General features: G+C 44.3%; 2 protein-coding genes across 4 annotated transcripts in view; both read right to left on the reverse strand.

Annotated features, from left to right (window-relative positions):
• Nucleotides 1–606: 606 nt before the first annotated feature.
• LOC142939098 (uncharacterized) lies at nt 607–9,931 on the reverse strand. The gene is made up of 5 exons (XM_076082349.1): nt 8,401–9,931; nt 8,060–8,154; nt 5,826–5,985; nt 5,458–5,581; nt 607–1,726 (listed from the first exon to the last, which is right to left on the reverse strand). The coding sequence occupies exons 2-5, from the start codon at nt 8,150–8,152 to the stop codon at nt 907–909; spliced, it is 1,197 nt and encodes a 398-aa protein (XP_075938464.1). The 5' UTR covers nt 8,153–8,154; nt 8,401–9,931; the 3' UTR covers nt 607–906.
• Nucleotides 9,932–11,087: 1,156 nt separating this feature from the next.
• The window catches only part of ap2a1 (adaptor related protein complex 2 subunit alpha 1), a 33,028-nt gene continuing 30,012 nt past the window's right edge, over nt 11,088–14,103 (reverse strand). For all 3 annotated transcript variants that reach the window (XM_076082348.1, XM_076082347.1, XM_076082346.1), the window contains one exon: nt 11,088–12,822. In XM_076082348.1, coding sequence (XP_075938463.1) covers nt 12,745–12,822 — 78 coding nt within the window. In that variant the 3' untranslated portion in view covers nt 11,088–12,744. The remainder of the gene's footprint in view (nt 12,823–14,103) is intronic.

Here is a 14,103-nt window from a genome sequence, read left to right on the forward strand (position 1 = left end):
AAGTACATCTCTTACCTAGCTCAAATATTAGCATTACTACACGTGCTACAACTACTTCATTATTTTGCACTTCTGCAAAATGTATTGACCTAGCGATTTAATAGCGATGTATAAATCAATGTTAAGATCTTTGTTATCTAAACTGATGAATGGTTGGTTCTCTAGTTTTGGTAAGCAGACCTTGTTCAGATGTGTTTATCATATGAAGAAGCTGACATCGTCTCCATGAGATATAATCAATGAGCATCTTTTCCCATATTAGTAGCAGATCATGTCTTCCAATTCCTCACAGTGGTTTTCATGACAATGGTTAGGACAATAATCATGATTCTAATACACAGAGACGGGGACAATGGGATGGAGCAGCTCAGTCTTTGAGAGGAATGCTTGATTATGTTCCACCAGAAGAAAGCAAAACATTTAGAAGGGAAATATTGTGAGAAATGCAGCTCTCAGAGAAGATAATGTCCTACTGTGGCCTCCTGTGCACCAAGTATTTGTTTAAGCTGTTAAATACCGGGGTTATCAGAGTGATGAGACCTAAAAACCAGATGGCAATGTTGAGAAGCGCCGCTCAAAACCACACTGAGGAAAAAAGCAATAAGACACGGTTGAAATGTCATCTTTAATAATCAGTAAATACATCTTGAACCATTGTGCGAGAAATCTTACGGAATCTTACAAATGTCCAGATAAGCTGACAACTGTCAATATGTAATAAACAAGATGCATTTGTGTGGAGGTTTATTGTGTATTGTAAGTATAGTTCTTAAATTCAGCTCTGCAATACATAAATGAATAAATACATAAATAGAAGACCTCCTGTATGTATGACCCACATAGTGTGGTTTATTTCAATTTGACAAACATGCACAGACACAAACAGCCTCCTTCATTCCAGCCCCCTCAGCACCTGTACGGCAGTGCAGGCTGGACAAACACCCCTCCCAGCAGCACCCTCTCCCCCCAGCCCAGCAGCTTGTTGAGAGTGACGCTGAAGGGCGACAGCAGGCCCTGCTCCTTTACCTCTGCTGTGCTGCACTTGCTGTGGGGGGTGCTCTGCTCCCGGCGGGTGTCCTCTGTCTGCCTGTGGCAGCCAGTGTTACTCTGTGTCTTTGCCTCAGGCTTTTCTCCCGTCTCCCTACTGTGGACGGTTTTGGGCGTGGCCGTGCCTCTTGCTCGCTGCCTGCTGCTTGCTAAGGAGGGAGGGCAGATTTCCACAGGGGTCAAAAAGAGGGTGAGGCTTTTTCGTTTCTCTACCAGAGAAGCAGAGCCTGCTGGGAGGTGCAGTTGAGCGGGCTTTGCTGCTGGTCTGACCGGCTCACAGGGGCTTGAAGCTGGAACCTCACATGGCATCTGGACTTGCTGCTGGACTTGATTAAGAGTCAAATGAAGAGTCTGAAGTTTCCCTGAAACCTGCTGGTTCCCATTCCCATCTAAATGTGAGTGTCTTTGCTGTGTTGTGCTGTCTGTGTGGTAGGAATTCTCTCTCTGTGTCTGCTTGATCTCTGCTGAGTCGCTGGTCACACTGTCGGCCTGAGTATTCAAGTTGCGACTGATGTGCGCTTGGTTAACGCCGTCATTGATGGATGGCAGATGATTGTCCAGCTGCTGCATGAAGAGGTCGCCACCAGAGTCCTTCTGGCTCAGAGTGCCCTGCAAGTGCTGCAGCTGACCCAGGAAGTTGAAGTTTGGGGAAATAGAGGGCCGGCGCTCTTTCACAAACCTTACAAGGGGACAGACAGGATGTGGGTTAGGGCTATTCTTCAACAGCTCACGCAGCTCTGGTTGGTGTTCCACACTTTGACATGACACAAACAAATAGACAGAACAATTACAACCACACTATGCAACATGAAGAAAAGAAAAATAGGTAATGACACTTGTTTGAAGTTGAGTGGAATAGGTATATTGGTGTTGGCAAGTGTTCGTATTCTTTGTTATCTAAACTGATGAATGGTTGGTTATCTAGTTTTGGTAAGCAGACCTTGTTCAGATGTGTTTATCATATGAAGAAGCTGACATCGTCTCCATGAGATATAATCAATGAGCATCTTTTCCCATATCAGTAGCAGATCATGTCTTCCAATTCCTCACAGTGGTTTTCATGACAATGGTTAGGACAATAATCATGATTCTAATACACAGAGACGGGGACAATGGGATGGAGCAGCTCAGTCTTTGAGAGGAATGCTTGATTATGTTCCACCAGAAACAGGCCAAACCCACAAGTCGTGGAATTAGTCATCTGTGGTTTTAAGAGTACACTGAACATACTGGTGAGTCACTTTATTCCATTTTGTACATACTTTGTTGTGTGAGATGTGAATTCTAAGTATATGGTCATCTCCAACTGGCTAAATGTATTGGTATCTTGTTTATTTTGGCGGTAGGATTTTACCATATTGGAGTGTATTTGCATGGAGAATAATAATAATAATAATACATTTTATTTATATAGCGCTTTAAAAGGCACTCAAAGACACTTTACATGGTAAAAACAGAAACAATAAAAACATTTATAATAAGAACAAAATCTATGACATAACAGTAAGAAAGAAAAAAAAACACGAAAAGAAAGAAAGAAAACATACATGACTGACTTTAGAGGTTAAAAGCAGATTTGAATAGATGAGTTTTAAGTGCAGTTTTGAAAGTGGCGAGTGATGGAGAATGTCTGAGGTGTTGGGGCAGGGAGTTCCAGAGGGAGGGGGCAGCAACGGAGAAGGCCCTGAGTTGTGTTGATGTTTTTATAACTCTCCACCAAACTGCCAAATGTGCTACTATTTAAAGCAGGTGTGGTTTTTGATAGCGTAAATGCTCGAGTCAGAAACAGAAAGTTATTTGCAGACTGTTATATTGGTATATGTATTGCCTGGGTGGTTGTAATTCTTCCAGTTAATAATCTACTGTATTTGAGTGGCTATGTAATAGATGTGGAAATGAGATGCATCTAAGCCTCCTTGTTTCCTGCTTTCCTGTAAAGTATCATTTCTCCAGTAGAATTTAGATATAGTTGATTGGTTGAAGTAGAATAGATTAGATTCTCGTACAAATTGTCATTTTAACTGTAGCAATTCTGCGAATGAGTGGAGTGAAGTAAGGAAGTGCAGTTAAGTTGGAACAAGTGATAGCTTTGGATAGATGTTGACAGCCAGACATCTAATCTTCACAAAGCTGGAAGAGAAAAAGGTGTGAGGACTGTTCATTCCATTTCTCTTTGTTAGAGGGACAGTTTATGAAGTAATTACACTAAAGCAACAGCAGCACATCGTCTACGTATCGGGTAATTGTATGTTGTGTTACCAAGCTGAACTACTGGGTTGAGGTTTTGGCAAACAACACAAGCAAGTGGTTCAATGAATATTGGAAATTGAATCTTGATGTCATGACTGTGGCCAAAGAAGATGTAAATAAAGTCATCGTCCAATTCATAAATCAATCAACTAAAAACCTGTTGTAGGGTCGTGAATATGATTTTGTCAAAGGCTTTTCCTGCGTTGAGTGATCAATTCTATGTGGGATGACAGTTATTGTGGCCAGGGCTTTTCTAATGATTTTAATGTCTTTGTTTAGGAGTAATATTGGGTGATAATTAGTCTTTTCCTGGTTTCAGATGGACGTGTATGCTTGCAGTAGTCATATATTTTTTTCACCGTTTTTTTCTGCTACCATTCTGAGAAATAAAGGGAAGAGTATTGTCCAAAACAGGCTCCGGTGCCTTAATATTTGGCATTTATTCATCAATGTTCAAGTTCAGTTAGAAAAGAGTTGATGTCACTTACACTCGGATTGTAATTGGATCTGTTTGGTCCTTGCTAGAAATGTTGCTGTTTTGTTACACTATTCAAAGTTATTGTATCTCAGCTTTTGTAAAATGAGCTCAGATGGAATCTGTATTTTCACAGGTCATTTTATTTTCCTGCGGGATCTTTGGAATGAGCGTCTACATTTTTAAATATTTGTTGTAAATGGTTGTCTAGTTCATCACCTTTTCTTGTGGGAAGAGGAAGAGCTCTGTGCATTTGAGCTTCCTGGGGAATCTTTCAGTTCCATAAAGGATGCCCACTCTTGTTTGATGAATGTGTTTAACTCAGTATTTGTGATGTGTTCAAACGCCATCTACTGACTGGTTGATGGAGGTAATTGTCATTTAATTAAAATACTGGAACGTGGTCACTGATAACAATGAGATGGTTGTTTTGTATCAGCGATCTGTGGTATCAATGAATTACTGGTAAGAAAGAAATCTATACAGGAATAGAAATGGTGCGTGTGTGAGAAATATGTAAATTCCTTTTTCTCTGGATGTTTTATGAGCCAACCATCACAGAGGCTAAAGTGATTCACGTGTTCGATTGTGTTTGAAGCCTGTGAAAGCTGAGATCTGCCAGTATAATTTGACTTGTGCTGTCAGATTTAATGACGTATTAAGTATAATAATAATGATGTATGAAGGTAGCCACCTAGCATTACATTAGTTAGTGAAAAATAAATAAAAGAAGCAAGTGTTCAGTTAGCATTGAAAAGGGAAAACTATGGCATTGATTACTTGTGTTGGCATGGAAAAAAGGCTCCAATAAAAAAATCAAACTAAAAATTATAAAACTATTTTATTCCATAATATATGTTTTGCATTCTGGTAAGTTTTTCAATGCCAATTTTCCAATTTTTCAGAGTCAGAAAGAACACAGTTGGTGTTTGGGAGTTTCAGGTGAACTTGTGGAAACCACGGTTGTATGCCAAGTGTCATGTAGAGGCTTCCAGAAGATGTGGTATGCAGGTTAAATGTACGCTCTCCACACCAAAGTGGTGACAGAGAGTTGAAACTGAAAACCACTGTCAGTGAAAAAAACTGTCAGTCTAAAAATAAACTGACAGTGAAAAGAAGAGTGACATAAAGAAAAAAATCAGAAGATTGTTATTTAAAAACACATCAGAATACAAACAATTATTTTGATTGCCTATGTTTTGTTTTTCAGAGCCAATACAACTTTTTCAATGCCAATGATTCCTTTTTCAGTTCAGGTTGTGTTTTCAGCAAAAGAAAAGGTTCAATGCCTGTATTATGTAGCGACTGTCCTGGCTCCAGAAATGTGTTATGCTGCAGGACTGGGTCAATCAGTTGTAACTACGGTGAATTCAAACTGGCTTCAAACGGTACAGCGCTTGACAGGGCTTCTTTAATTATTTTCTCTTATTAAAATACGGCTACTGTTTCGTCAAAATGGGAAATCAAAATCATATTTTCATCAAATTTAATGAAAATCTCGCTCTCTTCGTCTTTCATTCTTAATTCAACCGGTCGAGGCAGAAGGACGGCCAAGCAGGACCAGGTCCTGCTCCAGCTGTCTACCTGTTAAAGAGCACTTTCTCTTTGCTACGGCCACTGTGAATACCAGCACAGCTCAGATCCGGCTGCAGTCTGAATGTACCGGTACAGGTATGAAGCCGTACCTGTAGGCGTGGTCCAGGTCCATTCCCAGTCTGTACATGATGTAGCCTACAGCCAGAGCCGGGGAGCGAGAGATTCCTGCTGCACAGTGAACCAGCACGGAGTCACCAGAGGACATGGCTGCATCTGAGCACACAGAGACAGTCAGTCCAACAGCACGGTGAGAAACAAGCAGCAGTTAACCATTGTTCAAATGCACCGGTTACATCAATATCATCCATTTTTGTATATGTGTGTATATAAGTTATGTGGGGAAACTGGACTGTTATTTGTATTGGAAATATATGTATTAGAAATTGGAGGACATCAGGTCGTTAAGATGGTGGCCGTTTTTGCTGAATGCTGTAGGAGGGTGAGTGAGGGTGCTGACCGATGAAGTGCAGAGCCTGTGGGATCCAGGGCAGCAGGTCGTCCCACAGGGAGTCATCAATGGGGATGCGAAGGTATCTGGAGTGAGGCAGAAAGGATGGCTGGGGGCTGCAGCGACTCACACTCAGCACATAGGAGATACCCAGAGAGGCCAGCCGGTCCTGCACACACACGCACACACACACACAAACACACTCTAGAGTGAAATATTGAAATATTTGCACTTTCCATGAAAAGGAAAGCAGACTATATTTTCTCTCTGTGGAGTATCCAGCCTTATTTAGGATCCTTTGTCTCTTGAGGTCTTTACAGTCAGTCTACTGTCATATTTCAGAAAGACACTTTAGTATTCCTCAATGGTGAAGCGTTCAGAAGCAGATACTGTACGTGTTACTCCATCACTCAGATGTTTAATTAGCAGAAGCAGATGTTATATCAGGATCAGTGTCTAAAATGAAAATTCAACTTTCCAACTGTATATAAAGAAGTTCTAATTAGCTCCACCTCGTTTTACACATCACATGCGCATTTGTAATAATCATACAATAATATCATAAAAGCCCACGGACTTTAGCCACCTCGCCCGGACCAGGGAAACCGGGGCACCCTCCCGGAGCCAGACCCAGGAGGGGAGCTCGTAGGCGAGCGTCTGGTGGCCGGGCCTTTGCCCATGGGGCCCGGTCGGGCTCAGCCCGAATAAACACCATGGAGCAGCCACCCTGTGGACCCACCACCCGCAGGGACAAGCATCGGGGTCGGGGGCTATGCAGACCGGGCGGCGGGTCGGGCGGGAGGCCTGGGCGGGAGGCCTGGGCATAGACTAGCTCTAGGGATGTGGAACGTCACCTCCGTAGCGGGGAAAGAGCCGGAGCTGGTGCAGGAGGTGGAGCGATACCAGCTAGAAATAGTTGGACTCACCTCCACACACAGCGTTGGCTCTGGAACCAAGCTCCTGGAGAGGGGTTGGACTCTGTCCTTTTCCAGAGTTGCCCAGGGTGAGAGGCGCCAGGCGGGAGTGGGGATACTCACGAGCCCCCGGCTGAGCGCCGCTGTGTTGGAGTTCTCCCCGGAGAACGAGAGGGTCGCCTCCATGCGCCTACAGGTTGTGGGGAGCAAGGCTCTGACTGTGGTTTGTGCTTATGCACCAAACAGCAGTTCGGAGTATCCGGCCTTCTTGGAGTCGGTGGGAGGGGTCCTGGAAAGGGCGCCGCCTACCGACTCCATAGTTCTCCTGGGGGACTTCAACGCTCACGTGGGCAATGACGGAGAAACCTGGCGGGGGGTGATTGGGAGGAACGGCTTGCCCGATCTGAACCCGAATGGTGTTTCGTTATTGGACTTCTGTGGCTCATAAGTGTACCTGGTACCAGAACACCTTAGGCCGGAGATCAATGATCGACTTTGTAATCGTATCATTTGATTTGCGGCCGTATGTCTTGGACACTCAGGTGAAGAGAGGAGCAGAGCTGTCAACTGATCACCACCTGGTGGTGAGTTGGATCAGATGGCAGGGGAACCGGTTGGAAAGACCCGGCAAACCCAAACGTGTAGTGAGGGTAAACCGGGAACGTCTGGCGGAGGACCCTGTCCGGGAGGTCTTTAGCTCCCACCTCCGGAAGAACTTCTCACACATCCCGAGGGAGGTTGGGGACACGGAATCCGAGTGGACCATGTTCAAAGCCTCTATTGTGGACGCGGCCACTAGGAGCTGTGGCCGGAAATGAGTTTCCTCCGTAGGGTGGCCGGGCTCAGCCTTAGAGATAGGGTAAGGAGCTCGGTCATCAGGAGGGAGCTTGGAGTCGAGCCGCTACTCCTTCGCGTCGAAAGGAGTCAGCTGAGGTGGTTCAGGCATCTAATTAGGATGCCTCCTGGACGCCTCCCACTGGAGGTTTTCCAGGCACGTCCAACTGGGAAGAGACCCCGGGGAAGACCCAGAACACGCTGGAGAGATTACATCTCCCAGCTGGCCTGGGAACGCCTCGGGATCCCCCAGAATGAGCTGGAACATGTTGCCGGTGAGAGGGAGGTCTGGGTCGGCCTGCTTGACCTGCTGCCACCGCGACCCGACCCCGGATAAGCGTGGAAAATGGATGGATGGAATATCATAATATGCTGCATGATACTTTGAACGAGGTTGTATCGATACAACTGTAATTAAAGTAAAACTTGGAATGCTGTATGCTTACATAGTAGAATTGATACCTTTACGTGTAAAGGATGTAAAGGACGTCTCACCTGCGTCACGTCGCTCTCCGCTCCGAGGTAGAGCCGCGGGAGGATGACGGACAGCGGAGGCCGCTCCGCCTCTGTCTCCCGGGACCAGACCATATCTGCAGCACAACACGCGCTACATTTAATACATTTAAAACCTGGAGACTTTTGTCTCGCAACTTTGATGACATAAGACCATGTTGAATTGTTCTATGAAGAGGCAGTGAAAAGAGTGACTGTTAACATCTGGAGCTACTTTTCCTGATGTCAGCAGAGACTCCAGCTGAGAGAATATGCAGATTAATATGCAGCGACTCTTTTCTTCTCACGCACAGCGGCGATGCTACTCGTTTCATATTACTCACTGTAGGTGTCCCTGTTTCAAATCGCCGACACGTCCTTTTCTTGTAGCAGAAGCCCGGAGCAGGTCTCGGTCAGCTTCTCTCGGTCCACCGATGTGCTCCGTTGCCTCCGTCCTCACTCTGCGTCCACAAACTGGCTTCTAAACGATGAGCTCATCCTCTTTTCAACAATAGATCTAGGACTGGATGATGTCATCTTTAGCCAATCAGCGCCTTGCCAGACTTCCACACGCGCAGACGCATCTCCGCTGTATCAGCGCGCCGCTCAGCAGAGGTGGAGAAGAAGCAGCCCGTCAGCCTCCAGCCGAGAGTGGCGCTAGCAGAGTGGAGCTCACCGACAGCTGCTCATCAACACCACCCAACATTCATGTGCACGTTATGAAAGACCTAATGAAAGGCAGCGTGCATGTCCGCGCGCTCTGCACCACTGATCACCTGATCATCTCAAGCAGTAATGAGAATATTGCAATGAATGAGCAACAGAGCCTAATGTAGCCTGTAAAATAGAATTGAGTTAAATTAGAAATGCCTTCTTTATTTCATCTTGGTGTTTGAGTTTGCATAATTTTGGATTCGTGTCTCCAGCAGAACCTATAAAATGTGTGTTCAACAATATCCCTGTATTATTAAATTGCTGGGTGTTTGTATTGCTGTTAAATTGAGCCTATAGGTTCCACTGTTTAAACCAAAGAGCATGCTGCATACCTCTGTGGTAGACTAATGGTGTAGTTGATTCAGGTGTTGAACAGCACATGGGACATACTACTAATGCTAATGCTACACAGTGGGCAGTACATGCTCTTCCTTTCTTTTCCCTCAGCTTCCTCATCTTCTCCTTATCTCTCCCCTTCCCTGGCAGAATTATTTATTTAATATTTTTTTAGGTCTAGTTGGTCATTGGCAAGGTAGTTATGGGCAGAGTAATCTCTCTATAGATGCATAGCAGCATCAGACATTAGGTGCATCTCAATGAATTAGAATATCATCGAAAAATGTATTTATTTCAGTAATTCAATTCAAAAAGTGAAACTCATAAATTATATAGATTCATTACACACAGGGCGATATATTTCAAGCGTTTATTTCTTTTAATTGTGATGATTATGGCTTACAGCTAATGAAAACCCAAGATTCAGTATGTCATAAAATTAGAATATTGTGAATAAGTTCAATATTGTAGACTCATGGCTCATTGACGCCCTCCACAAGGAGGGGAAGCCACAAAAGGTCTTTGCTAAAGAAGGTGGCTGTTCACAGAGTGCTGTATCCAAGCATGCTAATGGAAAGTTGAGTGGAAGGAAAAAGTGTGGTAGAAAAAGGTGCACAAGCAACAGGGATAACCGCAGCCTTGTGAAGCAAAGCCCATTCAAGAATTTGGGGGAGATTCACGAGGAGTGGACTGCGGCTGGAATCGGTGCTTCAAGAGCCGCCACACACAGACATATGCGGGACATGGGCTACAACTGTCGCATTGTGTCAAGCCACTCCTGAACCAGAGACAACGTCAACAGTGTCTTACCTGGGCCAAGGAGAAAAAGGACTCAGTGGTCCAAAGTCCTCTTTTCAGATGACGGTTGGGTTAGGGGTTCAGGGACTCTTCGGCACAGGTACTCGTAGCAGCCAGGATCGAACCGCCGACGTTGCGATTGCTGGACCAGGGAGTAATTATTACATTACAGTCATTTAGCTGTATTAATTACAGCACTACAGTCAGTTAGCAGACGCTTTTATCCTAAGCGACTTACTTTCAGATTATATCACAATTCATACACGTAGGCACAGCTATGGGAGCAATTTTGGGGTTAAGTGTGTCAAGGACACATCGACATGCATCAGTCATAGTGGAGCCGGGGATCGAACCGCCGATCCTCTGAGGGAAGGACGGCCCTGCTCTCCACTTAGCCGTTTGTCATAACATAATTTGTGAATAAATAGAAAGATACGGTTTTCTGAATGCACTCTTTTGATGTACTGATGGGTAAACATTTCCAGAATAATTAAATGTTAGATGTGAAATTTGTTAATAAAATAACTATGGCAAGTTTCGCCTTAAAGCTTTTTAGGCGTTGTCTTTAATAATAATGGTGTTGGAGGACCTCAAACCTAATATCTCCTGGTATCTTTTATTCACTGTAGAAATCCAGAATGTAATGATTGCTGCTATCAGTCAATACACATGTGAATAAGGGAAATGCTGGCACTTTTTTTCCCCCACTTCAAGCACTGCTCATTGCATGTACCTTACCTGTTATATTATGAGAATGATACAGTAATATTACACAGTGCTTAGCAAATCATAAACTGAAACTTTAGGCATTGGCCATTACTTTGATAATTGTTATTTAGTGACTCCCTGTATGCTCCACACAACACTGAGGAACTTTGACGTTCTGTACTTTTCTTCTCAGAAGTTTAAGAATGACTTTAAGTTCCTTTAATGCTGTTGACCACCAACTGTGCATGTGCTGCACTGGAAGACGGTGCTTTCATCTTTGTATCACTGTGAGACAGCGAGACAGCAAGACACGGAGAGACAGCAAGACACGGAGAGACAGCAAGACACGGAGAGACAGCAAGACACGGAGAGACAGCAAGACACAGAGAGACAGCAAGACACAGAGAGACAGCAAGACACAGAGAGACAGCAAGACACAGAGAGACAGCAAGACACAGAGACAGGAGGCGTCATATTGGATATATGGCATAGTTTTACTTTCACATTTTTTCATTACAGAGTAAATCTTAATTCTAAAACAGGTATTGGACAGGTTCTTAACACCGATACATGAGGCTGCATTAGCTAGTGGATACTGCATACACACATACACACACGCGCACACACACACACACACACACACACACACAATGACTATGTTTTCCACTACAAAGTTCAATGTCCTGTGATTGCCGTGCAGCCACAGAATGTAATGTGACCATGTATTAGAAATGTCTTTAGGCTTTTTTTCTTACCTGCTTACAGCCACAGCCAGCCAGCCACACACGCACACACACACACACACACACACACACACACACTGTGTCCCCTGTAGTTGCAATGGACATCTGGGTGTCTTTCATCCTGTCCTCTCCCACATCAGTGCTTGTGCGTGAGAGGAAGCCCAGGGAAGAGTTAGAAAGCTGTGGACGCTTGAATCTAAACATTTTGAGCTTACTGAACATTTACTGTAGTGGTTGTGTACACATCAGATTTGTTTGCACTGGTCTCTTGAATAAATGCTTGGCTGGAGAAGCAGGAATATGAATGTGTATATATGTATATTAGACTGATATCTGTCCAGCCTGGGATGGAACGGGCTCTTATATATATCTTGGTTCTGGATTTAGCTGCTGCAGCCACAACTCTTCAGAACATCCCTGCCTGGCTACACAACTGTTCTATCCTTCAGGTGATTGTGGTGCATCCAGGACTCACAGAAGCTTCCCTAAGCTTTTCAATGGCAAGTACCTGGAACCATCTCCCAGGTGGAAGAGACAGACTCATATGGGTGTAAAAGTCTCATCCCTGTACCCATCCTTCTACTACAGTGGCTTGGTTATGGGAATGTCTCAGAAAGCAATAAAGTAATACACTGGCACGTATTTACATACACATCAATAACATAAACGGGTGCACTAGTTCTTTGAAATGAAAAGCTGCCCATTAAAAGGCTTCCACGAGAGGGATCAGGTCATTCAGGGGAGAAGTAAGGTGAATCCCACTAGAGGGTCCCAAAGAGGGTCTCAAAGCCTTAAGTGCATTTTCACAGGGAATGCTTGACGGAAATGAGTGGGCAGAAGTTCTGGACCACCAGGTCTCACTTCATTAGTGGATCCCAAAAGAACCACAAGAAATCATGGAGGCCTCATACTAGAGTGTGTGTGTGTATGAGTGCAATAAACAGCTTCACTCATTAGAGTTCAAGGAATGCTCAACCAATTTAGATCACACACACACACACACACACACACACACACACACACACACACACACACACACACACACACACAAGCACAAGCAGAATGGGACCCCTAGCACAACCATGGGACACACACACACACCTGGCCACACAGGCTCCAGCTACACAGGTAAACACAACAAAAACAAGAATTTAGCATCATGTTAATAAACAAGTACGAGATGAACTGGAATCAGTATCTGGGACAAGTATAATGACAATAATATTGCCGCTGCTGCTAGCAGGTGCTGCTTTTTCCCTTATGTAGGTTACACCTTTTTTTACTCAAAGATTCTTTGTTGGGAGGGAGGAGGAGGAGGGACAAGAGGGCTCCAGGGAGAGGTCGCTGGTGGGGATGGTGGGAGGACTGGTTACGGTGCAGGTCTGGACTCTAGAACTGTTGGGCCAGCAGCTCGCAGAGACGCATGGACACAGAGTCCTTGCTGCAGCGCAGAGTCAGACGGTACATCTGCGCGCGCGCGCACACACACACACACACACACACACACACACACACACACACACACACACACACACACACACACACACACACACACAGGGAGAGAGAGAGAGATAAAGTCATGGAAGCCTGTATTTACTCCAGGCGAAAACATATGAAAAGGGTCTGAGTGTTAAAGTGGCGAGACATGCCTACTCTGAAAGAGCTTTTGATTGTTTGAATTAAACAAACTGACCTATGTCAATGGAGCATTATGTTAATTTAAAAAAGGACTGCCAACATTAAAGCTGTCAAAGAGCGTTTTGAACACAAACTTTGCCAAACTGGCTGGTGTTCCTGCAAGTCTTTTTGAAACAATACAACGAGCAAAACATCAGAACCTTAAACCTGATGAGACCTGGCCTTACTCTGGTCCTGGGTCAGGTCTCGGTTTAACAGCCACATTGTTCAGGTTTGTGTAAAGGCACCAAAACGGGTCTACATGTACAACTTGATTTCAGAATTGGAAAATGTATAAAACCAACAAAGGCTTTCTGATAATATAACAGAGAACTAGGATTGGAAAATCAATATACAGCAGAATTATACTGCATGTTTCACATTCTAATCTACAAACACTTGTTTCTGTTCCAGTGACGTGCGGTGAGGTTCGTGGCCGGTGAGGCACTGACTCTTTCAGAGTCAGATTTACAAATATATGAACCCAATATAGAGTATCTTAAATCACCATTCAATTGGCAGCTTGCACATTGACTACTGGTTGTTTTTCATATTTCATATCAGCATTCTTTACACACACATAGGTAAGGTACATATTTGATTGCACCAGGAGCGTGTGCGCCGCGATCTGCGACCTGCCCCACCAACCTGTTTCAGAAGCGGGGCGCTCGCGCGCGAAAATCTGTGTAACAACCACGGATTTATAAAGAGACAACATACACATACAAGGTTACTTTACCTGTCCGACGTTGGATTGCTGTTGATTTGGTCATATTTCCCTGTTTTTTGAGAATTGTTAAAGCTTAGATATTTAATCTTCAATGTTTGCGGTCAAAGCAAAATATAAGAAGAAGAAGAGAAGTGTAGAAGAAGAGTAACGGAACTACAAGCATGAACCCGACCCCCCCTTCATTGAGGCAGAGGTACTGTGTGCCTCCCCTCTGTGCTTTTTCACTGCGGTTTCTGTCAGATCAGCAAGACTGAATATGTTCTACACATACGTGAAATACATGAGCTATTCTATGGAAAGAAAGGACATATAGTACAAGAGTCTACAAATATTAGTGGTGA

The sequence above is a fragment of the Anarhichas minor genome, unplaced genomic scaffold, assembly GCF_050575085.1.
Source record: "Anarhichas minor isolate MPS153535 unplaced genomic scaffold, ASM5057508v1 ptg000007l, whole genome shotgun sequence".
Classification (NCBI taxonomy): domain Eukaryota; kingdom Metazoa; phylum Chordata; class Actinopteri; order Perciformes; family Anarhichadidae; genus Anarhichas; species Anarhichas minor.